This window comes from Scaptodrosophila lebanonensis, unplaced genomic scaffold, assembly GCF_003285725.1.
Source record: "Scaptodrosophila lebanonensis strain 11010-0011.00,11010-0021.00 unplaced genomic scaffold, SlebRS2 tig00000072-arrow-pilon, whole genome shotgun sequence".
Classification (NCBI taxonomy): Eukaryota; Metazoa; Arthropoda; class Insecta; order Diptera; family Drosophilidae; genus Scaptodrosophila; species Scaptodrosophila lebanonensis.
Window position 1 is genome coordinate 3,889,987 of NW_022060558.1, and position 27,975 is coordinate 3,917,961.

A 27,975-nucleotide genomic window follows, 5' to 3' on the forward strand; every position below is an offset into this window, starting at 1 on the left:
TGATTTTTAATGTTGTATGTAGGTGTGTGTTGTTCTATTTGGTCATAATAAGAAAACCATGACCTCGAACCTGACACGTCTTTTTGCGTTGTGTTATTTATGTGTGTTGTGGTCTCAAATATATTTGTAAGTTATATTAAATTGTTTGTGTTGTTGAGTGATGTCTGGACGGTAGTTTATTTATTAATTGGTTGCGCGTGACTGTAATGTTCACAATATTTTCTATAGTATAGGTATAATAGTAGCTGCAACGGCTCAATCAACGCCCATATCCCATACAGTAACGCTGGTAATACAATATAACCTTTTCAGCCCTTCGGCATTCTTTTGTGTCATAATGGAAAGCAATTTCATGTTATGAGCCCGTTTGCAACCAAGCTGTGTTCACATACTATGTATACCATGTATGTATAATCATAGTTGTCTGGCAAGAATACTGTGTGCTACATTGGTGTCCAGCTCACCATTTCTGCAGTTATTCTACAATAAAATATTATATTTACAGTCGACGAAAACGTAACCCTTTTTGGCATGTACATGTGTAGGTGTATAAGCCTTTGTAGGTGTTCATACCACTAATGGCTAAAAACTTTGTTCGTTCTCTTCCTCGTTTTGCTGCCTTTTTCGCTAAGCCTCGCATTTCACACAACGGACTAGACAGCCCATCAAGCACACACACCGCCCACCTCCATACACAAGCCAGTAATTTTTCTTTTTTTTTTTCACCCTCGAGTTTCCATCCCCCAAAAAATGCTCGTTGTTTTTGTGTATACGGCTACATGAAACTATTCTCGTATTTGAAAGATTTTGGCAACGGATAAAGTTTCCGAAACGGGCCAAAAACAACCGCGTCAAAATCTAGTCCAAATGTAGAATGCATATGTATATACACATGTATATATTTGAATACATACATACACACTTACTATACATATAAGACATATGATAAGTCCAATTTCTGTTACGACTTCGATGGATTGTTGTTATGGTGTGTTGTAATATGGTTACTGCTGTTCTGGTTTTATTTAATATTATTTCAAAACTTTTCTTACTGCGCCAAGCTTTTGCCTTTTGAGACGGTTTAGCTGTGTTTATTTAATGGTCATTGTCATGGCTGCATATTTTTAAATACAATTAGAAATTCGACGCCTTTCAACGATATCTTTGAAATAACGAAATAAACTCCTTGCGATCAACTTTGTTAATGGATCCGTTATTGCCTTGTCCTCAGCAATTTATTGATTAATTTTCATACCCGTATATCATAAGTTGACAGAACCAGCTATTGGCTTAATAGACAGCCAATGAGCAAGTCAGGTTTTATTTCTATCATTTATTTAAGCACGTCACTGTTTAATTTCTTCCAATTCAGACTTATGCAGTTTAAGCTAAATAAAGTAACAATAGTGCATTGGGTGCAGATTAAAATTGAAAAAAACTTATTAAAAGTTTTTTTTTACAATTTAAGGTTAGTTTGGATGTTTTCTTATTGGGTTCAAATTTTATTGATTTACATTAAAATCTTTTTTTCTGAAGCCATACTAGCGAACAATTGCTTGGCTTATAAGTGTTCGTACTCGCGGATTTGGATGAAATATTTAAAAGTGCTGTTAGTTGATTTATGTAGCTTTGGAATTGTTAACACAATACAGGTGTTAATTAATTTCAAATTCTTGGGAAGCAGCTGGGAAAAAATTTTATAAAAACATATTTAGTGACATATTTATTTAACCACAAGCATCTAGACGTCTTTGCGTTCCCAATAATTCCAAACAGTAAACTGGGATAGTTTGGTTGATATGCCAGGTTTTAGGGGCTTACATTAACTTGTTAACAGAAACCTATACAAGTAGGTTAAAAAAAAACACATCAAATTTGAAAAATAATTTCTGAACTTTCTCTCATTTCAGGTAAGCAATCATAACTCAGCCTATTACCGGGTATTGGAAAATGTAAACGAGATACACAGTCTGTTGTATATGTGTATCTTTCTTGGTATTTACTGTTTGAATTGTAACTGTAATAATATTTATAGTGTATGTATTGTATCTGTCGTAGGTACCTGCATATATTTATCTGCCTCCTTCGCCGCATAGTTTGAAATTTGTATGTAGTAGGAGTATGTTTCAATTACTCACGTTCAACAACCTCCACAAAACAATCTAACATCTTTACATGTGTACATACATACATACTACATATACCTACTATATAAATATATACATACATATATGCAATATAACAGCACTGCACGATTCAAAGCCAACCACCGAACCTTAAATGAAACAAATTCCCTACTCGTACATGCGTCATTTGTACTCTTATAGTATATGTATCAGTAGCCGCAAATCACGATCAACTTTCCGCCAAAAATCTATTTCATTTACATGCACACTCCTACACGTACAAAAACACTTGCTTACACATACATACATATAGTACACACACACATACACACTGACAATTTATAGCAGGAAATTAAAAATGCTTTTTGTTTGACAATTTGGCAAACAACATTTTATATCAGCTGTATGCTGTATGCGAAAATTTAAAATTAAAATGTAAGTGTATAATGGCATCGAAAACAAAAACCAAAACCAGAAACGAAAAAAAAAAACGAAGGGAAATGGCGTAACTTTTTTGCTGATGCTTATCAGTACATTTTTGGCGGCTACTTGCACATTTCTCTACAATTTGTTTTAATTAATGTTAGCTTCAATTGTAATATGAATTTAAAATATATTTTTGCCTAATATGCGGTATTTTTCGTTTTCCTGTAAATTTTTAATTATGCCACATCCATCTGATATTTCCTTTTCATGTCGCTCTCTACCTTACTTTAAGGACAACTCTTTGGCATTTCTGTGTCACAGTTTATGTTCGTCATTATGAAAACTTGCAATTTGTTTGTGTGCGGCATACTTGGCTAAAACTTTGATTAGACAGTTGGTTAAACGCTAATTTGAAAAGCTTGACAAGCTGTTGACCTATTTTTTATGCAGGACAGAGCGACTAATTGAGGCCTGTTCAGAAAGGAAAAAGCATTTCAGGGAATTTCACTTATTTTATGTTTTGACAAATGACTTTTTCTAAAACTATTAAATTTGCGAAGCCCGGTTTTTGCCTTGAGAATACAAGGACAGTGCAAGCATCTAAGATCACGATTAACTTAACTTCTCTAAAATAAATTCATTATATATTTTTCTTGTTTTACACTCACTGCCCAAAATTGATCTATGCATTTTTATTAAAAAAATCAGCCTATTAATAGTTTTAGGTGGTAAATCTAATTCTCTAAAAGGTATCAATTGCATTTCAAAAAAAAAAAAAAAATTTGCTATAATATCTAAATGACGATCGAGAGCTATAAGCAGTAAAATGCATTAAAATTTACAAGATAAAGCCATCAAATAAGTAAGCTTCATACGTCGCATAATTATGTGAAATGTCTTCTCACGTCTGAATATTTTATGATAAAAGCTCACTCAGAAGTTTCCCAATTGCAATCCAATTTACTATTCAAAGTAAAGGTAGCTTAGTTTAATCCCAATTTAATATTACAGCATTATTTACAAGCCTAATGTAATGAGAGCAAAAATCTTTGAGGCAAGAGCTGCCGACTAACAAATATTTTACTTATAGTATACCATTAGCACATTCTTGCTCTTGTTGTTGTGTCGCTTAACCGTAAATTAGTGTTTGTGTTGTTTATTTTGTGGCTGTCTAAACGTAATTGTCTGTAGAAAAATTAAGATGTAAAAAGTACGAGTAATTACATATCGCCAAATAAATATGCATTTGTGTAATGATATGTAATATATAATTATGTAGTGTAATTGAAAGCAAAGAAAAGCAATTATTACTGATAGCTTATTTCAAAGGGGAAAAACTCATTTTTTATAGAGATTTAAAGTCTACAAACAAAAAATTGAATACAATGTCGCAATTTATTGAAAATGTTTTCAGCTAGAAAATCTGAGCTTTTTTTTTTGCAGATACACGTTTATACGGCAAAATGTAATTTCTGTTTTTGTGCAGCACTTTCAGAAATTAGCTGACCTAAAATGAACATGAATTGAAAATGACTTTACACTAAAATTACGTTTTGGAAAATGTCAAAAATGTTTAAATTAACGATAAACGCAGAAAGGCAATATTGGCTTTGAGTTTGGGTCAAACTTTTGAGGCGAATGGGAGCTTGAAAATAATTTTCCAACTAGAATCAATACTGTTTTGATCAAGCCTTACAAATGACTGAAAACAAATACTTCGCTTCCAAGCATTTTCATCGATGCCAAGTGAAAAAGGCAAACGCTCCTTGCCTGTACTGGCCTGTTATTTTAATTATAGCCATTACACGTATTTGGTTTATTGAATAAAATACAATATTTTGTTTTCATTAGCGCATTAAACATGTCTGAAAAGTACTTTACAACATAATTTCATTGTTAAATGGTTTGGTTACAATTAATTAATTAATCAATAAATATTTTCTCATTCACCAATTCCATTCCCACGACATGGTTGTCCACGCATTTTACACGAACATTTACAACGTTTGTAGTTACGACTTTTTAGTGCTCATATGGGCTTACAAGTAGCTTAACATGTAGCTGTTGTCAATGTGTCAAGGATTTTGTGGTAGAAAAAATATAGTAATAGTAATAATAAAAAAGTGTTGAATAATGTTATTGTATGCAGTGGCATGTAATTAAAATTTGAAAGAGCTTTGTATGTGTATTGTAAGCTTGGTATTAAGTGGAGCAGTGTTCTATCGAGTAATACAACTTTCTGCAGAGATTCTGAAAATACACGTTTTCGGTATGTTGCTTTGAAATTGGCCAGAATTGAAGCACATCGACACAAAGTTCCACTTGACGCCGCAACTAAAAAATAACTAATTATCCTATATAAAGAATTCATGCATAATTTGCTCTTTGTACATAAATATGTTTTTATTTATTTAAAACAAACAAATAAACTGGGTTTTGAGCTATGTACTTCTGATAGTTCCTTTGTATACGCATATCTAATATTGCCCGCATTAATTCACTGAATCCGAAAAAGGAAAAGTCATATAAACCCGCCTCCTTCCACTGCATACCTTAAAAATAACGTTAAATTAATCTTTCCCAACGATGTAGAATAACAAAACGTTAAAAAGCATTAACAGAAAAAGACAAAAGTTTACTAGTGGCGATATTTTCTTTTCTGGTTTCTTACATTGCAGGTTTCAGACACCAATAAAAGCGTTTGCCTGCCTGACAGCAACAAGGTAAGCGTGAAAGCTGCTCTCAGACACATGAATTGAAACCAATTGTTTAATTATTTTCTTTAAGTTGTATAAGCAACGATTGTCCTAATTAGTTTACAATTTAATAATTATAAATGTTTAAGTGTGTGTCTTAATTGTGTATGTAGATTATGTGTTGTCCAATACATTTCCATTGGCTAGTAAAATACTATATACTCGTAATTGTTAAATGCTATTATTTCTTATTAGCAAACTCATTTCTTTGATCTTGACGTCGTAACCACTAGAAAAATCAAATTTATTTGTTTCATTTAAATCCTAATTGCAATCAAATACAAATCAAACACTAGCTCGGAGAATTGTTGTCAACTCAGCAACAAACAAGAAGCCTCAATCTGACCACAAACCAACCTAAACACGCACACCCCCAGTTTTCTGAATTTATGAACTGTGTTTTCACATGGCTTCATCCATACATATGTAGTACATATATGCGTAATGTATACGATATTACGCATACGCCACGTAAGCTCTTCAACTACAATAACGTGTTTGTGATGTGCGCGCTGTGGTCAATAAAAACAAAAAGCAACTAAAGCCCTATAAATGCTTTTGCCTCAATGTGAATTGTCATTGTATTTGCTGTTGTTGGTTGTTGGTTCTCTGGGCGCTGCATTTGGCAGTCGCCTAAAGTCCAAAATGGGGCCCTGCTGCGCTACTTACAGCTGCTTGGCTAGCTACTTGAGTGGTTACAACAACATACAAGTATATGTTTGTATATTCCTATGTAGCTGCTGCCATTATCATGTCTTGTTATGATTTTATTGCCGCTGATTATTACCCTGCAATTTGTTAAACAGATCGCGCTCAACATGTGCATTTCCTCTATGAGCCAATAGGGAGACAATGTTTTAGTCCACACGACTCCTTAAATGTACCGTAAATGTTTCCGGAAAGTGCGTGCATTGGGCGACCTCTTATTCTACATAAGTATAATTGTTCGTTAGTGTTGTTTCTGTTGTTGTTGCTGCCGCACTTCAAGCACAGCACTTCATTACTTCCCCTTGAGCATTGTCAATGCACTTGCAATGCATTTTCTGAATTTTTGTTGTCTGTATCTACATAAAATACTGCTGCCCTTCTCTAATGAGCAGGTGGTCTGGTCTATTTTTCGTTAGAGTCATTCATAGTTTTATTTAGCTACTCAGATTTGTCAGCGTAGAATCGCTTTAAATTGTAATTTAAAGAACTCAAAATTAGTCTACAAAACATGAGGAACGGTCATACAAATGTAATTATAAATAGTATACAATATATATATATATATATATATATATATATATATATATATATATATATATATATATATATATATATATATATATATATATATAAATATAATTGTAAATAGTGTTGTGATACCAACAAGAGCGTATAATAAAAGTGTAGATAGAAAACGATTTTCAAAATGGACTTTCGCAATTATCTGAACCACTAAGTTTTTAGAAATCATGCGTTAACTATTAGTTTGATAGTAATTAAAAGAATCCTTTTTAATCCGTATTTGGATTGCACAGACAGCTACGTCTTAATTGATCGAAAGTTGTTAAAATTCTAAAACAATTTCAAATTTGCATATCTTAATGTTGTATTAATTAAGTTGTACTATTAGGCAAGTTTGATTGAGACTTGAACTACAACAGTTATTTATACATTAATTAATTCGATAACATTTTGAAATAGTTCATTAGCAGGACGTCAGCATTCCATCAGTTGTAAATTAGGTTTTTCCTGCAGCTCATGTTAGAAGTTAATTATTTTGGAAAAGGAAATTTTAGCAATGTATTTTCGATGTGTGACCGTACCCCAAATAAGAGACAAACTGACAGGCGAACAAACAAACATACAGACAAACAAATAAACATGTAGACAGACAGACACACAAAGCTTGCACTGCCTGCCAAAATTGCCGCTATCGTTAGCGTCGTGCCAAAAACCAAACCAAAAAAAGGGGAATAATGAAAAAACAATTCGGCAAGCGTATGCTGCAATATTTTATCTGCTTATGTGTAATTACAATCAATTTGATTGTTATTTATAGTAGCGCACAAACTGCCTTTGCTATTGTTGGCGCAATTGCATTGCCCATTGGGCGTGTATGGAAAGTGCAATTTTTACAAACGAGCTGTTAGAACGATAAAAATCGCATGTAAATGTCGCCCGCTTAGCTGCTATTGGCGCGTAATTGTTGTTGCTGTTGTTGTTGTTGGCTATTATTGTTTTTGTTCCTGTTGTAGAGGCGTGCACCGGACTCATCAGGCTGTATTAAAATGCCGGCAACAGGACAAAATATACTGAAACACGCAATAGCGGCGGCAATACAGAGACCGCAACACTTGTGCGTGTGTTTGCTAACCAAATTAATTACGTTGAAATTTATCTGTACAAATTAAAATAACAACTGTGTCCAACTTACATTTTCAATTTTATTGTCGAAAACAATGTCCTACTCTTTCCGCCATATGTGAGCCAAAACATAGACCATAGACTAGGCCACACAGCAGCTGCCGTTTTTCTATCACACTTTAACGGTACGACTCTGACAAAAACGCGGCCGTCGACATTATATTACAGAGAAATTATAGTTCATTATTTGGCAACAGCAAACAGCCCGATAATGAGGCTCAAAACTAGCCATTTTACAGATGCGCTTCTAAACATTTGTTAAACTGTTATTTTAAATCAAAGTTTTGTTAGTGTTTCTTATACAAGCTGCTAATAAGTAATCGCAATAAAACGCAATAGGGAATTATAGTATTATAATTGTAAGCCAAGAAGACTTAAACTCTACTTGGAACATATATATTAAATACAAATGAACGGAAACTTTGAGTTTTTAGACCATCCTTTATGATGATACTTTTTCATATACATATATTTATCTAAGTATAAGTTCGGGAATAGCATACACCATTACCCTTGTTTCGCTTTTTATACTCTGTACATGAAATGTACAAGAGTATATTAGGTTTGCGGGAGCTGAAAAATGTAACAGGCAGAAGGAGGCGTGGCAGACCCCACAAAGTATATATATTCTTGATCAGCATGACAAGACGAGTCGATCTAGCCCTGTCTGTCCGTCTGTCCGTCCGTATGAACACCTGGATCTCAGAGACTATAAGAGATAGAGACACCAAATTTTGCACGAAGATGCGTTATGTGTGTATTCTATACGAGTTTGTTTTATTTTTTTGATTTTCCCCCTCACTTCCCCCCTATGGGGGTTTTCCCGATTTTCCATTCGTATAATCGCCTATATCTCGGAGACTATAAGACCTAGGAATACCAAATTTTAGTCCCAGATGCCTTATGTGAATACGCAGAAAATGTATATTTTGGAATTCCCCTCCCTCCCCCCTCTACCCCGCAAATCGTAACTCCCGTAATTCTTGGAATTTCGAACTAAAATTTTGGAAATACCCCCAGTTAGTTATTATGTGTCCGTATGCCAAATTTCATTATGATAGACCGATTTAACAAGAAGTTATAGCCATAAATATATTTGCTGATGCAGCGCTGCTGCAGCGCTGCTCAAGCGCTGCCCGCGGCTGTTGTTTGGTTGACTGCGAAAATGCTTACACAGACACGAATAGATGCGCATAGGCATACATACACTCACACAGATGCAATTGCTATGTAAATGTGCAATTATACACCCTTTACGTGAGTTCGAATACCGAGAAAGGTAAAATCGATCAAATTTTTTTTTTTATTTTCTTAATTTTTTTATTTTCTATAATTATTGTAAACATATGTACAGAGTATTTCAAAGTCGGGACACCCGACTTTAGCTTTTTTACTTGTTTAAATAAGCTAACGATTTATCTCGTGAACTGGCTTTTAACTGTCCAATATTGACGCTGTTATTTCTCAAACTGTTTTAGTTTGCATCTTCGAAAATAATTTTCGTGTTTTTATTAGCACAATTTCAAAATAAACTATAATTATTTGAATTTAATAATTAAAAGCATTTGTGTCTGTTTTGTGAACTGAATTACTTAGAGATTAAAGATTACGACTAGTTCGATTCACACTTGCAATTCCCGCTACTAGTGTTTTTAAGAGGTCCCGCAATTCAGGCATTTTGGCAATCACATCACATTAGTACTGATTTATTCTCATGCTAGCCACAAAAGTAATCTCTCTCCCTCTCAGCATGAGCATAAGTATTTAGTATATACATAGGTGTTATAAATATATAATTTCTTGGTTATTTTAATTCAATTTTAAACTCGTTAAAGATGGGGTCTCCATTCGTTCCACTGGTTGGACTTTTAAGCTAATTTTAAGTCCCATTTGGGACCATTTAGCTCGCAAATCTTCACATTGGTTTTACTGCTCTGAGCGAGTGCCAACACAGCTACAAATTTGCTCCTGTTGGCTTTTACTTCCAACTAGATAAACGAATTTAAATTGTAAAGTGCAAACTTTGCCACATACACACAAATTTATATTCCCTGCATGCGGTGTCGCTGCCAGTTGCCCACTGGACACTCCCTGTGGCCTGCTGCGACCTGCTGAGCGGGCTTTAAAAATATGTAGGTAAAAATAAATGAATCGAACGTACACGGTTATGGGATGTCCTTTTCAGTGGATAGTCTAAGCCATTTAAATTCATCAAATATTGCATGGGCCATTAGACAAATATACAAAGAGATCCTTCCATGCATTAAGTATTCGATGTAAAGAGATTCTTGAATATGGAAGTGCAGCTGTTTCTAGATATTTTCATAAAGAACGTAATTAATTTTTATTTATCTGATGCTCAGATAGTATTAGTATTTTCTATCTATCATATAGGGTCTAGTCTAGAGCCCTCATCACCTGCATGTAGCGTATAATTTCCAAAGTTAAACGTAGTGCTAGATTTTTAGGTCACGCTTGCCAAATTGTTACCGCAAACATACTATATACATGTGCATATAAAACTAAGAGTGTGTATATAGTACTTAGTATGTACATACTTGTACATACATATATATGGCTGACTGTGTTTGATGGCAAACGTGGAAACAGCTCCAAAAAGTTCTGCGAAAAGTTTGCCCCCGCGAAAAGTTTTATTGCAAGTCGGACAAAAGTCACTGTTGACCCACCTTAAAGCTCAATTCAAAATTTGGCAACGCCACGCCAACCTGGTGCGCTTGAAAATGAACGCTGCAAAATGTGCAACTTATTTGCATAAACATAATCATGACGATTTGGAGCGTTTGAGGTGCCTCGTCGCGCTGGTCAGCGAGTGGCAATAACAACAGATCGACTTTTCAATGTGCAAACGACATCAAATTTACATAAAACACTTTTCGCCAAAGACTTTGTAAATGCATAAATCATTATCAACAGCATCGAGCGCACCGAGAACTGCCCCCACATTGCAAAGCTGTTCAAGGCATGATGTGCTGTGCCTATTATTGGGCCTACATGGCGTATGCGTCATGAATGGTAAATGTCAGAGGGCGGCGAATGTCTGGCGTGTGCGGCTGCTAATCTTGACTCGAAATATCGCGTGGCATTTGCTTTTGCATGGAAAATTGAAAATTCCGTGTATTATAATTGGCAAAAATACGCTCAGTGTAGCAGTCCATAGGCGGGGATTGGCAGGACAATTGGTTAGGCTTGCAGCAGACTCCAGCGCATGCATTCAGTCTGTACTTCTAGGAAATTGGCACATTAAACATACTGAGCGCTGGTTGTAATTCTCTGCCCGTACCGAAGGAAATTAAGTGGTTGGGTAAGGGACTGTGAAATTACAAATCACTGTAAAGTAGTAATACATATATATAGTAGTACATGCATATGTACTACAAAATGGAATTATGGGTGCAGAGCATGTGAAAAGAGGGCGTTAATACTGTTTGTATTAGATGGTTCTGATAAATCGATAGGCGTTCAAAATACCATTAGGCACCTGCAGGCTAGTAGGGATACGTGATATCGAATATTTAATTTGATTATAAATTCATATACGAAGAATTAGTTGCATTCAAAATGAAATTGGTTCGCTAACGGAAGACCATTAAGACCATAGAACAATCGAAGTTGCTTTAAGTTGGTGATATCCTATTCCTTTTGAAAGTGTGTAATTTGATTTAATTACTAATTGCTCGTATCGATAAATATGTTGAACCAATCATTTCACAATGCTTATGTGCTTTGTAGTTTTTGGTTAGCGCAGCTATGACTAGCCCAAGAGAATTTGTTTTGGGGAAATTAATATGTCAATATATCATTCCAAGTACACAGGATCTAGAACGGCTTAAAAAATACAGTGGGATGATAATTAGAGAATTATTGGTTGTTTTCTTCGAGTGTTATTCAAGTTTTGTTGTGCTTGCTCCTAGTTTTTTCGTTTCTACTTTACTTTTACTTTCTACATCTTTGAATTACATTTTTTTGTTTAGTTTTTTATCGGAATTCAACAAGGATTTAAGAATGACATTTCAAAGAAATTATGAGAAATTAAAAAAAACCTTCAGCTCATGGAGAGTTATAATTAACTTTAAGAGTAGTACTTGATATTTTCAATTACAGTTTTGATGTTTTAATGGTTTTAAATTCGCAGCTGCCATATTTATCCTTCAATCCCACGCTATAAAAGATAAAGTAATGAAATTCGTGACTATCTTGCAGGCGTTTTGGAGAGTCGCACGCATCTCTCGTTAAAATGGATATAGGTGCTGACATAATTAGCAAGCTTTAATTGCTCTGTCCTTGCTTTATAGCCAAGTTATGGTTTCAGCTCTTAGCAGTATCGGGCATATGGCGGTCGAATCAATCGACTCGTCGCGACGCATGTGAAGCAGAAGTGCACACAGGCACCCACAAATACATTCGCCATCACAGACACGCGTAACCAGTTACGATTATATTGCATATAAATAGATAAAGCGTGCGCCGAAGCGATTTTGCTGAACGTATGCGAGTATAATAGATAATGTTACTGTAAACTGGTAGCAGGCATCAGGCATAATGAGTCAAAGAGCGGAAGCTATGAATAAATTTTCTCATGCACTCACACACACACACATACACCTAGTGAATAAATGTTACACACGTACTATACATATGTGCATACATATGTATACATGCAGACGAGTTATGCATTTAATATGCACAGAACGTTGTGCGCCAGCACACAATTTGTATGGGTCAAGAGGTTTGGTCCAAGCGCCCGCCGGCGGCGCCATGGCACGGCATCCATTTGATATCGTCGGGGGAGCTATATACATATTTATGCGAGACTCGCACGAACGACGACTTCAACCTAACGACTTACTTCGTAGCCCATTCGCCTGACAATCGCATGCGGCAATATCTATTGATGGCGATAATGTGGCGCAACCATCGAGCTTTATCCAGGCTAACAAATAGCTGCACACATGCTTTAAGGTCGGTCAGTCAATCAGGTTATTGCAAATATTTGTAGTTGTTATAAAAAACAACTCTTCCTTCTTAATAACAAGTTATTAACACTTCTGTAATTTCTACCAAGTAACTTTATAAGAAATGGATGAGAATATATAATACATACATACATATAAGTAGTAGGATGTATATCATAGTTAAACTTATTCCTAAATCTACGCAGAGCCATTTCTACAGAGATATTTGTGTTCAAATGTAGGCCGTTACAGTCTCGGTACAAACAAATATTTATTTTACTATAGTTCTATTAATATATGTTTATACATACACATACTTATTTGCATTTAAAACCGAAATCAACGAAAGATTATAAATATATCCACACTGATTAAAAATGATTTTAGATCTAACAACTAAAATCGAAAATCGATTTGTGGTCAAACAATTTAATATGTTGACTACCATACCTTTACCGTAAAACTGGTAAACTAAACTTGTTAAAATGGAGTTTTCATTGCAATAAACATGTGGGATACACTGTTAAGTTAAAGAATAACTTATATAGAATACAGTAGAGGATTTGTGTTGAAGGAACAAACAAGCGCAGATAGGATATATAAGAGCTGGCTCACTTAAATAGCCGCCTACACACACAGACACTCGCTTTTTGAGGCTAAACACCATTTACAAAACTAAAATATATTTTCTCTGATCGGCTTATCTGCTCCGCTGTCTTAAATTTTTCGTTGTCTAGTTCTCTGACAACTAATTCATTCTATATAGCTGCTACAACTAAACATACTATACATACCCATGTATAGTAGTTGCACAAAAGTTTTGCTTTTGTAGCCTCAGTTCAATGCACTCGACGAAAATGAGGAACTGCCTACATTGCAGCGCCAACTCTAAATTGGAGACGTGAACAAACAGAAAATGCAAATACATTGTTTTACCATTGCAGTCTAAATATATGTTGCAGGGCGTGAACTCGAACGAAAAGTTTTGTTGTTCCCACCATATAGTACATAGTAAGGCGAGCATTTTATACTAGGAACGAGTGCTCGCACACAATTTATTCGCATGCATGGCAACAGTAAAAACTGTTGAAACTTTAAAAGCAATGAGCAATGGATTGGTTTAGCATGTGAGCTGAAACTTAAAATTGATTATAGCATAGTTGCGTATCAGACGAATAGTGTGCGAATAGTGGGAACACCCTTTAGTTCCTCCATGTTCGATCTTTTATAATAATTTTGCAAATCCATTAATTTGGAATATGGCTCGATTTTATCTGATTCTCCCCTACTACTTGCAGTAAAGTATATTGTTAATTCATTTATAAATATAACTCAGACAGAGAAAACGCGGCCATACTATACTATGGAACATAAAAAAGTTTGGTTGCGCCCGAAAGTATGCCACAAATTTCTGCGGTTCGCATGTACACGAGAGCCCTTGAACAAATGTCTTAAAACTTTTAGCCATGTTCACCCGACAAGAAAGCAATTAAAAAAGAAAAGAAGGGTCAAATATGCATGTGGGAAATTGAATGTACCGAGTAATGCAATATTAGCCGTTTCCAAGCCTCAAAATTCTTGTTCGGGAAACATCTCTGCTTCTGTTTTTCCTTTGGTGTATACAATTAATGCAGTGGGAGTTTTATTAACTATATACATTTTCCGTTATTATGTGTGTGTAAATGCGGCATTATGTTTGATAATATTTAAGATGGATTGCTACTTATGCTTAATGCTATGTTTAGTTTGCTCTTGATAAAATTTTGCGTCTAGCTTAATTGACCTGTGGGTTTGAATTACAAAATACACAGACCACAACAGCAGAACGGTGACACAAATCCAATGCCTATGCTCATGGTGATTGACATGCACTCAACTCTGATGTATCCGGAGGCAACGTTGCTTAAACATAAGCCGGCATTTGTGCAAACAACGTGACAGCACAAACAGTTAAAACATAAGACTTGGATAGTTTTGGGTGGATTTAGCAACTGTTGTTTGCCTTATTAATTCATGCGACATTTCTTTTCGTTACGTTTAATAAAACACACCAAAATGCATGCTATGATAAAGAGGACATTCAGGATTGCCTACTTGGTTATACTTATACACAATTTTACAAAATCATAATCATAGGAAAACATTACATTAGCTTACAAAATATTTAATTTGAAAGGAAGGAGTGAAAGTTGAAAAAATCTTGCTGCAAGTTATTTATTGTTTGATTTTTTATGTGAAAAGAGTGAAATACTCTGATTTACTTTATTCGCTTGCTACAAGTTTCCTTCGAGGAATTTCTTTGGAAGCATTTATTTGTAAAGTAATTTGAAAGGCATTATAAAAATAAGTAGGAAACAATATAATCTGTATATCAAAGGAATATAAACAATTTTATTTAAATTGGAGCGTGAATCACAATTGAACTGAACTTTGTTACAAGCCAGACTCTAGGCATAGTTAAGAAAGCAGGCAAAACAATAAAAGTTTTCTGCGGAAATTATTGACATGTTCCAGTTTGGAAGTTGCTTTAAAAACTCGCTACAGCATGGTTAAGTCAATGTCTGAATATCTGAAGAGGACAGCTAATTGTGGCAAGTTACTCGCATTTCAGACTGTCTATAAAAACGCACAAGGGGGAGCTCACTCAATTACAAGGCAATGATGCGGCATCATGCGTTTAGTCCACAATTATGGGGATTTCTGCTTGTGTGGGTTGCAAAATGACATGTTTGATAAATTGTTCGATTAATGACAAGCACTTCAAAAACAGATTGACGTAACTTATCATTTAATCCGCTCTGCTCATAACAGACTTCTTGAAATTGAGCTTAAATATCAATACGAACAATTCGAAGGGCGGAATTCTATATGAGTACTTATACTGGCAAAAACTTACTGCAAGGACACTTTACATAGCCGCCATTAAAAATAATTTTGTGCCTAAAAGCACTTCGCAAGAAAGAAAGAAAGAAAGAAAAAAAGAGAACCTCATGAAGGCATCGCCTGAATTTTTGTTGTTCTTGCTGCTGCTGCTGGTGCTGCTCACTTGCATAAAAATACTCATAAATCAAAGTGACGCGTTGTAGGCGGACGGATGCGGGTTCGAGGGCTGGAGCCGTCATGCTACATGCATGCAGCGCTCATTTCCACGCTCATTAAAAAATGGACGCCATTTGCCAAAGCATAAAACGAAATTCCAATGGCCAAATGTGCCGCACGCCGCCAAACACCCACCCAAACACACATACTTATATACATGCTGTACATGCATATGCATGTAGCGAACTCCACTCGAAAAACTAACACGTCATAAATCTTGCAGAAGTATCCTTAAGCGTTCTTTCTGCCACAAAAACGCATCACATGAAAGGCAGAAATCCAGCGGTGTAGAGTGTTGCAGCTCATTTTTTTAAATAATATATATTTTTTTTTTACTTTTTTAATTACAAAAGCTTTCAAACGGCTGGGTGGGTGACTGGTCGGTGGCTCGTTTTCTTTTACTGTTTGCGTTGCGCCCACATAAATATGCAACACTATTTTCCCCCACAAGACTTCGGCCTTTAAGAGTACCTCGACCATTTCAATCTTGTGAATTGCTGCATGTTTCTACATGCTCTGAGAATGTCTCGCCCCTGGTTGTCAATATGGCTGGGCTGTGTACCAAATAAATATTTTTTACGAATCGATTTATATTCTTTATTGTTACTAAAATCTTTCGATCAGACGTAAACAGTGAGTAAGGTTTTCCATATTATGGTAGCAACGCAGAATTTTCTCGAAGAACACATATCCATAACTTTGTAAGCAGCGTGAGAACATCTTTGAAGATACTGATTTATATCTATATAAAGCCTTCGACCGTGGTTTATTGGTTCAACTTTTATTATAATTCGCGTTCAGAATACTTTTGGTGTGGGTATCATATTTTTGTATGAGTAGTATATAATATATATACTTGTATCATTAGCAGTAGAACTATACGGGTCAGTCGGTGTTTAGAATTAGTGATGAAGTGAAAGAAGTCTCCAATTTATAAGCGAAAGATGACTTATAAGGGAAATGAAGATGGCTGCGGTAGGGCACATATTTAGTTACAGCAAGTGAAAACGCTAAAGCCGGTTGTTCCGACTTTGAAATACTCTGTGCATATGTATGTGTAAACTATTGTTCAATTCAGATTGGCCCAGTAAGCCCAAACAAAATTTTAGATGGCGAATAGTGGATGCATTGGGGATCCCAAAAACAGATAAATACTCTCAAATAAATTTTTGTGCAAATAAAAGTTGTGGACAACGATGAAAGCAATATCAAGAAATACAAGTATAATGTTAAATATGGCCAGGACTTGTTTACCAGGCGGCACAGAATTGAGATAATGGCGGCGCGTTGCAGTGCCACAGGGCGTATGCGTATTATGCAGTTAGTGCAAACAATAAATGATAGGCGGACGTCGAAGGCGCGCTTGCCGTTCAAAGCTGACTGGCAAGGTTAACACGCAAGTCAAAGTGGAAACCATAATTGGAAAATCTAATAAATGAGAGGTGGCCACGACATCAGCGACAATGAAAGTGCTCACTGACGATGTGAATTATCAGGATGTGGGAGGGGCTGATGCTTGGACTGCGGCAACGATAATATTGGCAGGACATTAAATTTATGAACTAGTGCGTTGCAGCTGATTTAACATTAGCATCATCAGGTGACTTTGCCTTTGCAAATTGCTGTTGCTATTGCTAATGTTACAGCATGCGGTCCCAACTCTATTGCTGCACAAAGGGAACGTAAATGAATTGAGTGTGTCGAGGCTGACCGGAGCTTTAATTTCATTACTTTGGTACAACGTTTCATGGACAACGACGCCGCTGCGCACATAATAGCCAGCTATTTAAAAGTGCATCGTATGCGCTACAAAGTCGGCTCTGCTTCAATTAAAACACATACGATGCACTTTGCGAACATAATTAATGGCTTTTTGTCAAAAACAAAAAATATATAAATAAAACTGAAATACTCTGTACATATGTGTACTATAAATTACAGACAAATTTAAAAAAGTAAAAAAAATATAAAGTGTGTATAATTGCACATTAAATAGGAATTGTGAGCACATGTCTCTATCTCTCATAGTCTCCGAGATCCTGATGTTCACACGCAAGGATGGATAGAGAGACATAGATCGACTCGTCTTGTCATGCTGATCAAGAATATATATACTTTGTGGGGTCTGCCGCGCCTTCTTCTGTCTGTTACATTTTTCACTTCCCGCAAACCTAGTACAGTCTTGTACTTTTCATGTACAGAGTATAAAAACGATCAAGGGTGCCACAAGTTTCAAAATCAATCTCAAAATCAATTCTCGTTGCAATAGAAATCTCTTTTATATTAATTATTAGTTAATAATCCTGTATTTTGCCTAAAGAAATGGATTAAAAACACTAATAAATACTTTTTTCCTTATAAAAAAATCATTGGAATATAATTTAATATATATATATATACATATATAAATATATTTATTTAAATAAATACGTACCAGCAAAACAAGATACAAGTACATTTTTGTATTTTCTGAATTCAATTTCAAATGCTAGTTTTTTACCGGGCAAAACATAGATCCCCACAACAGGACTTAATTTTCGTCCACTTTACGGAAGCACCTATTCTAGCGAATCATTGTAAAGTATTATGAGATTTGTATACCAAATATATTTCAATTGAATCCCAACAAACAGAGGCAACATCACACAAAACAAATTATAAGAATAAGACCAACAGACTTTTTCACCGATATTTACGTTGCAAATTTAAAAGTTCATCTTCAGTTTCTGGCCTATACTTTACTTTCAAGATAAATACCGATTATTTTTCATTATTTTTGGAAAATTATTGGCAAATTATAATAAATAATACTATCAGCTCTTTCGCTTCCGCAAAATAAAACAGTTTTGTCAATTTTCTGGAAGAATCGCGGGAGCACGGCTGTACATCTACAAACAAACAAATTGAGTGGATATTTGATCATTTCCGTCTAATTCGGTTCCGCCCTCTTCAGCGACTCAACCCTTTAAAGTACGTTTAGCTGTAGCTATAGTTTCACTTCAACTTAGCTCTCGCTCTCTGTTGCCTATTATGCTTCCAACAACGCTTTTAAGTGTGCTGTAATACTCTTATTATTGTTATTATTATTATCATCAACAACAAGTGCAGTTACCGCCCCAGGCATCCACAAGGATCGCCTCGAGCTGCTTCAATGTTTCTGAACTTATGTATAGTATGAGAGAAAAATGCAATTTGGTGCATTAGGAGGAAATTTCATTTAAAACTTTAACCCAGCCGGCCGTTCCTTGCAAAATGCCTGAAGCTGTTTCTGGAGCGCATGAAAGAGAAAACAACTCAATTGTTATAAATGTGTATTTTGTATACGTATTTTACATATAGTCGTTTATTTTTATAGTTTTTTTCCGCATACACTTCGTAGTAGCGCATTAAGACCCTTTTTAATAACTTGTTTTGTTCTTTCTCTCATCCTTTTGCAGGTTAGTACCCATTGATAAGATGCACGGATATAATACCTATTTGTGGTAAGCAGCAAAGAAGCTTTGAACAAAATGTCTATACATTTGAAATGTATATTTAAAACGAGCGGGTCAAAATCCACTCATTTCAAATGAATGAAATGAAATTGAATTTGCCGCGTATTACATTATGCAATAGCATTATGTTTAAACGTAATCGCATAAAGTCCGTTTTTAAAAGGCTTTCGCTTATCAAGAACAAAACCGTATAATCTTCAATTAAATTTTACTTTTCTGCCACAGTCTCGTGTGTATATATTTGTACGAGTATTTACATATTTCGTAACACAAACAAACGTGTAAAATGTCAGAAAGTCGCCCTCCACACCCAAAGTAATTGCAGAACGCTGCCAACACTTACATAAAGAGAATATCTTACACTGCGACCCACACGATGTATACATAACGGTTGATTTTTTGTTTTTTAATATCCAAAATACTGGTCTTAAGGAATCTGTTTTTTTTTAACATGATTGCACGATTTGTGCCGATTACATAATTTCAGTGTATGGCTGCACTCGATGACAGTGTCAATAATTATGAAACTTCCAGTTGCTCGAACTTTATTACTACCTTAAGTTACATTCAACATATTTCGTATTGATTCCTTTAATAACGAAAAAAGGATCATTAGAGATGGGTAGGATGTTTAGGATACTGTTTTCGGATGACTGTGAGATGTGCGTTGTAATGGATTTCATTAAATGGATATCATCCAAATCGAATAATAAATAACAATTAAATATTCCAAGGGTTCCAAAGCGAAATATGTTTGTTATTAATATTAGAAACATTGTGTATATAGATTGGGTCGTAGCATAGACATCAGTAGTATTTTTAGATTCAAAAGATACAGGACTTGGCGAAAGGAGTCTTGAAAATAAAGATATTTTAACTAACTGTAGCCGAAGAACTTTGTAAATGAGTTTTTTTTGTTTGGCAAGAATCGTCAGAATAACTTGTGGGTTAATGCATCTTATGAAGGCTTGATTCGCTTCACATTCTTCATATGTAGAACCTAAAGAGAATACATGAAAAAGCCAAGGTAAAAAGTACATTATTTGTCATTTTATGAATATTCTGAAGCCCATAGTAGTTCATTGTAAATGTATATGATTTAGCCACTTAGATCACAGACTTTTTCATTTTCCTAATGGCGGTCCTTAAATCTGCATAGCATAAAATCTACCCCCTAGTATTTAGCAGGCGGTCCAATAAAATATAACATACTTACTGCGTATGCGCGATTTATGTTTGTTTGGCCTCGTTACAATGTAAATATATACTTCATTTTTAATTTAATATATGTATGTATATCGATGTCGAATATATGTATGTAGCTCGCACGAAATGAAATACATAAGAGTATGTACTTATATAGTATACATACTATACACATACTCATATTATGGACTACTTCAAGATGCCAGTCAATTAAAATTGTGCTTTTGTTTGTTTGGGTGGCTTTGAGGTTTGCCGAGATTGGTTTTTCGCTGACTTCACAAGTTCGCTGCGCCTCACCCCTTTTGTGAACTCAGATGTACCATCAAAATTCACAAGGGTTAATTGTTGGAAATCTGCGCACGTTAGCACATAGTTCTTTATATGAAAATACCCTACGATGACCCACTCCCACACACTTTACGAAGTCCTTCTCTTAAGACGTGCGCTGCTGTTATTGTTTCTGCTATACACTTCAGCTGAACGCCTTTGGGTTCTTCCATGCTTTCCTATTTAGTCAAGTAGACAAAAATTAAACTGTTCACGATTTAAACTAAATACTGAATAACTTTTGGGAAGGCAGTTATTTAAGGCCATATGGCAAAGTTTGAAATGATTTCAAACCGTGAAAAATACCGGTAAGAAGTTAAATTATGACTACATAACAGAGGAGGGAAATAAACAATTTATAATGGAATACAAAACCAAGGACATTTCTCTGCTTTTTGCAACGATTCATTATGATGGCAGATAACAGGCAGATTCGTCTCGTCTTGCTGATATGTACCTAAAACAAGTGAGAACGCTACAGTCGAGCAAGCCCGACAGTGTAATACCCTGTACCCAGGTAAACTTCCGTCACTGAGTTATATGCGCCCATAGCAGCAGCAAAAAGATGAAGAAGAAGAGCGAACTTGTTGCTGCAGTTTGGGGAGGTTGTACTGGCGAGAATTTGTTTCGCTAATAACTTTTCTTAGAATTGACCGAATTAAAATTTTGAACAACAGTAGACAATTATATATAAATTATGTGTGCAAAGTTTGGTTTAGGTAGCATTCGAAATGTGGACGCTATTGACAAAATTCTGCAGCGGGGGAAGGGGGGGAAAATTAAAAAAAAAAAAATAAACTCGTCCTTACTCGGACCTAGGAGAATCTGGATGCCAACTTTGGTTATTCTAGCTTTTATAGTTTCTGAGATCCTCGCGTTCATCCAGACGGACAGACGGACGGACAGACGGACGGACAGACGGACGGACAGACGGACAGACGGACGGACAGACGGACGGACATGTCTAGATCGATTTCTCTCGTCATGCTGATCAAGAATATATATACTTTATGGGGTCGGAGATGCTTCCTTCTGTATGTTACATACTTTGCACAAACCTAATATACCCTTTTTACCCTACGGGTACAGGGTATAATAATAGATTCTTAATCGTTTCCGTGAATCTTATAGTTTATTTGTACTAATACATACTCGTATATTGCTTTCAGAATGTTTTATGAAAATTGAAAAATAAGCACATTTTTGACCAAACACGGTCGCGTCGTTTTATGTTCTGAATCAATTAAAATATCCATTTATATATTTCCACTCTTTTTATTTTTTGTTTGTTAGATTTTTGGGATTTGAAATGCTTGACTAACAGAACTGCACGATAATGTTTTTCTAAGCAACAACACCATCATTTCGTATTAATCATCTGCCTGTGCAGCCTAGCGGGGAATGAGCGTCACCATCATATTTATGGCTGGCAGTTCTAAAACCCAGTTTGTGTGTTAATTCACGTGGTCATAGTTGTGGCCAACAGACCCAGCGTTTTGGACTGAACATTTGCATTTAAATAAAAAATCACTCATACGCACCATCGCACTTGTATAGCACATGGTAAACATACCACGACCCGCGAGCTCAAACTCAACCAAAGGGAATAAACATAAAAAGGTTTTTGTGCGACACTTAACTATGCCATATACTATATATATATTTATATATATATATTGCACAAGCACACTTCAATCACACTGGGTCGAGTGTGGGGGTACAACAAATGTCGACCACCTGCAACAATATTAAATTAAATTTGAAGGCAGCCAAGCAAGCAACCAGACTGGCAATTGATGCTGGCCCCCACAGGTTTCTGGTGCAGTGGATGGATCAAGGAAAACCAAACAATTTCAAACTATTAAGCTAGCTAAAAGCAGCAAATTTATTATTCTACATCGTGTCGTAGGGAATCTATTGAGTTTTAATTTGTGTGCAAGGTTGACAGCTGCTTGGACAATTTTTTAATTACATTACACTTTGCAGACAGCTGACGTTGGATTCTTGACTCTTTCTTGTCCTGTCCTGTGTCTTCATTGATTTAATAAAGAAAAAAGGAGTCAAGCAAATCCATTTATTAAAACGAAGGAAGTCTTAGCGGCATGTTCATAAATAAGAGCAAGCATCAAACTCTATAAATATAATTTGAATTAATTGGCTCCAGGTGTGTTGAGCTTGATAATTAAATGAATACCTTTAAAGATTATACGTCGTGCATCATTCATATGTGAAACTTTTCTCCATGACCTTGGTATACTTTGTGCCTGATAGGTTAAAGGTGACACTCAGGAACTCGAAATGTATGTAACAGGAAGTGGAAGGCTTATCTCTTCCTCTTAGAGGCATTTCGATTGAACAGCTAGGGACACCAAACCTGACATTTCGATTTATGTAATCCAGACGCAAACGCAAATACAAGATTTAAACACAGAATCGATGCCTGAAACACCTACTCTTGGAAAAGTACATAGAAACGACGTTGTTGTATTACTTCAAAAATAATTTTAGTTCAGGTTTTGTGGACGATAAATTTGTAGATTTGAAGAAAATTGAACACAAGTTTTCATTTTCAAACATCTATTGGACAATCCAAAATGTAAGGTTTTCTAGGAAAGACACATTTTTGGAAAATTAAACTAGATACGGCCAAAGTCTATTAAAATTGGAATTAGAGTCAGCCCTCTATATTAGCACTGACGTGATTAAAATTAAAGAGATAGAAATTCAGTAAAGAACTCCTGCTCCTGCAGATTTGCTTTATTCAAATATGTATATTTCTATAATGTGTAAAAAGCTACAACTCTCTGAATAATTGTATTGTTAACAATTGCTAACTTAAGGATTATAACCCAAATTGTCCTTATTAGAAAAGGCATTCAAATAATTTTGGTGCGCCCAGTTTTAAATGTATAAAACTGAATAAATTCTTGCCATATTGATTGGAGTTGATTTTAAATCGAAAGCACACAACAACAATATCAAATAATACTTATAGCCTTGCGCGTTCGTTTTCCAATTGGCGACAAGAGAATTGCATTCCCACATAAATCATTTTGCAGCAAGCAAGAACTGCGACAGAGCCAAATTCGTTTAAAATCGGCAGCGAACAGCAACCCTGCAGTGCGCCCTTAACACTGTTCTCTTGACCGCTTTCTTGTTGTAGTTGTTTTTGTTTTGTTTGCTGTAGTGTTGTCGTCGTCATCGTGTAGCCGTCCTCGACATCGCCGTGGCTGCCAATTCGCTCTCACCTGCTCGCTTAGACAAACACGTAATCGAATAATCCAATTTGTTTGCGCAAAAACTGAAACTTGTTCATAAGGCTTCAGTTGATGTCGCCCTCTCTGTGTCCCTTCGGCTCTGTCGCCGGCGTTCTCGTCCTCTTCATCCACGTTGTCTGAGATAGCAGAAGACAATATTTTTGCTTTTTGGTTTGATTTTTCGCACACAGCTAATTGTTTGATTGTGTTTTCTACAATGAAAATTGAGCCAAGTTGCTTGTAAGGCAAGCTACTCAAAGCTTGTTGAATTGCATAATTGGCCCGAATGATGTAACTCTTGGTCCGCCTCAGTTTCAAGGTAAAACTTACTGTTACTACAAAGTTGTTAGTTACTACTAAGTTGTTAGCTTTCTTCCGCCGGCTTTATCAGATTTGCAAACAAATTTGTTATTGAATAAAATTTGTCATGGACATTGTTTGTCCACAGTTCTATATCCGAAAACAAACTCGTATAGCGTACACACATAAGGCATCTTTGTGCAAAATTTGGTGTCTCTATCTCTTATAGTCTCTGAGATCCAGGTGATCATACGGACGGACAGTCGGACAGACGGACAGACAGGGCTAAATCGACTCGTCTTGTCATACTGATCAAGAATATATATACTTTGTGGGGTCTGCCACGCCTCCTTCTGCCTGTTACATTTTTCAGCTCGCGCAAACCTAATATACTCTTGTACATTTCATGTACAGAGTATCAAAATTTGAACTTGTTTAAATTCAACGCTTAGTCAAGTGAATAGAAATACCTGCAGCTACAGTTTAATTTTTATTAAATGAGAAATCATAAGTTAATTCCATTTTTGACAACAACAAATATAATTGTATCTCCAGACATATATAGAATATATATGTTTTTGATTGAATTGACTAATTATACCCTGTACCCAAAGGGTACAAGGGTATATTAGTTTTGTGCGAGTGCACATGGAACACACAGAAGGAGGCTTGGTAGACCCCACAAAGTATATATATTCTTGATCAGCATGACAAGCCTAGTCGATATAGCCATGTCCGTCTGTCTGTATGAACGCAAGGATCTCCGAAAGTATAAGAGCTAGAATAACCAAACTTGGTATACAGATTCTCCTGAGCCCGAGAAAGGACGAGTTTGTTCATTTTTTCATCATTTTTGTGAAGCACGCCAAATTCGCGAAAAATTATTCGCCACAGATTAAGCTTTACTTTTAATAAAAGTTAGTCAGTAATGTACTATAGACGATACCTTTATTTTGTAACTGAGTACGTAATTTATTAAGATGGTTGATGATTATACGGCAGTGTTAACCAATAATCAAGAATCAAAGAGAGTTTTACAAATTTGTACACATTTTTGTGTGCGAGTTGCAAGCACTGCGCCCTGTTCCTGATGTTGTACGAGTATTTACATTCTTTGTTTGCCAATGCAAAAGCAACTCAATTTTTTTTTTGAATAGCCTAAGCCCCCAGCTTTGTTTCGTATTTAGCCCACACATTACAAACCTTGTCAGCCTAATACTGGAAAGGCTTTTAAGCTCGGTCGCCAAGGTTGCGCCTGTTCTGCAGGTAGGGCTAAGAGTCCTAAGCTGCAATCCTTACAACTGTCGCAAGTAAAAGAAAGAGCATATTTTTCTTTATTTACATATGTGCATGTGTACAAACATACATACATATGTATGTATGTACATATGTACTAGGCTTGTATGTAAACACGTTGAAACTATAAGCTGGCAAATCATATGCGCATTTTTAGTCAACGCACACTTCTTGAAAATATGTTTAAGCTGCCTAAGACAAACTAAAAACTCGACTGTGTTCCACTCTAACACACACACACACACATACGAGTATATGCATACATACGCACATATGTACATATGTGTGTGTGCGAGTATGAATTTGTTTGTGTGCCTGCATGTACGAGTATGTGGCCGGAAGCCATTGTGGGTTAAGCAGCAAGCAGGTAACGAAAAGCAGGCTTGCTGATAGCAAAATACGGCACTTTATGAAGAGTAAGACAAGTGAGCGAGTAGTGAGGGGTGAGAGAGCGGCGACTTACGCAACAAATGACAACTATACAAAAGCAGAAGATAGACCTGCGGAGCGAAAGAGAGCAAGGAAGGAAGGAAGGAAGGGAGGTCAGGCGAAAAGACTTGTTTACCACCCTTCGGCGTCACTGACAGAGGCAGCAGCAGCAGCAGAATTAGAATGCATTGTCTTTTTATTCAGTTTTGTGTTCGTAAACTCTTTTCGCTGTTGCTGTGTGTGTGTGTGTGTGAGTGAGTGTGCGAGTGTGCGTGCCACATTTCAAAGGCTTCTGAGTGAGCTTGTCTGTTTGGCTGATAGGCCTTTTTGCTGCGTCTTCGCCGGCTGCGCTTGATTTCTTGCTGCAGCCCCGACACAAATTAGCGTTTTTTGTTTCCACTACAATTCAGTTTCGTTTGCAGTCTGCAAGTGGCAACATTGCAGCTAATATATATAGACATAAAGGCCCGAGCGTTTGTCCAACTGCGCGCAGTTAATGTTGTGTGTGTTCCTACAATCCACGAAGTGACGGAGTCAATCATGAACTATCTCGATGCCATGCTATGGTAAGGCATTACAATATTTTATGAAATGTGAAACAAACATACTTTGCGTCCCAACTCAGAATGATTGTCCATATGCTCTGCCAGCTGTATTCTTTTTACATTGAATTTTTCATAGTATTGCTTTAATCCGTTGGCATACAGAGCGCACTCGATAAGACGACTTCTATCGCTTCAAAAAAAAAAATAGCACATTGTTGTTTGTAAGTTTCTAAATATCTTACAATTTTAAGTATATTATTGTATTTTATGGAATATTCTAATTCATCTAAAGCCCAAATTATTTCAAACGACAATAAGTTGTTGTTTTCTTTCTTTGGGTTACATTTTAAGTCCTATACCAACTAATGTTGGGGGCAAAAAGACGGCAAGATCGATTAACTTATATTGGCAGCGAAAGAAATCAAGGAAAACGAACAAGTAACTTTAAAATATGTAATAATAAATACATAGTGGGCAACTTGACGGCATTAAGAAACGATTGCAAAATGAATTTACGACTCTTAAATGATTCAAAGTATTTAAATAGCTGGATGAAACATTTTTCTTTCAATCACACATTTCTTAATTTTATTAAACAAATGACTGTATGAATTTAGTATTCTAAATATTGTTGCCAGCCAAAATAAGTCAATTTTTAAGCTCTTTAGGAAAGTCTCCAAGACAATTATCTCTCCTTTCAACATCACTTAACTCAGTTGCACGAAAAAGAGGCAACCATATTTCCTTTGAAAAATCAACCTGCCCAGTAATTTTCGGTTTTAAGCATAAACTCTATTTATGTTATTTCTGAGAAGTGTTCTAGATTTAGTTTAGGAGGCATAGCCCCAAAAAATGGTTTTAAAAAAAATTGCAGTGGACAGCTAGAGGCTCTCTATTCTTTCCACAACCCACGCCTCGACGCGTTGGTCAATTTGTGTTTGAAAAAAAAAAGCCTAAGAATGTTGCCTAGAAATGTGGACAAGCAAAATGTTAGCTTGTGCAAATATTTGTAAACGTAATGTCTTGTTCGTAGCCATTTGCCTTTGCCCGTTGGCCAAATGGTCGTACACGGCCGATTAGAAAATGCTTGCTCACTCAAATGATGCGTAAGAATGAAATTAGTGCAGCTTGGCAGCAGTCACACATAGTCACACGTTAAAGCAAATTAAACCGACAGTCAGCCAAGCAGCTTAAATTTTATTTATAGACGACTGTTGCAGTCTTCATGCCAAAAAGCAGGCTATGTTTAGTTCCCTACTCGAGCCCACACACTCATATTTAATGAATGAATACCTATGTATGTACTCGTATATACTAGTGTGTGTTGAG

General features: G+C 35.9%; 1 protein-coding gene across 3 annotated transcripts in view; it reads left to right on the plus strand.

Moving 5' to 3' along the window:
* The window catches only part of LOC115625246 (RNA-binding protein Musashi homolog Rbp6), a 160,879-nt gene that overhangs the window by 103,359 nt on the left and 29,545 nt on the right, over window positions 1-27,975 (plus strand). Inside the window, exons 2-3 of one of the 3 annotated variants that reach the window (XM_030520238.1) lie at window positions 5,231-5,275; window positions 19,230-19,274. The exons of 1 other annotated variant lie outside the window; for it this stretch is intronic. In XM_030520238.1, the coding sequence (XP_030376098.1) occupies window positions 5,231-5,275; window positions 19,230-19,274 (90 nt within the window). The remainder of the gene's footprint in view (window positions 1-5,230; window positions 5,276-19,229; window positions 19,275-27,975) is intronic. One more of the 3 variants, XM_030520239.1, reaches the window with a different exon arrangement.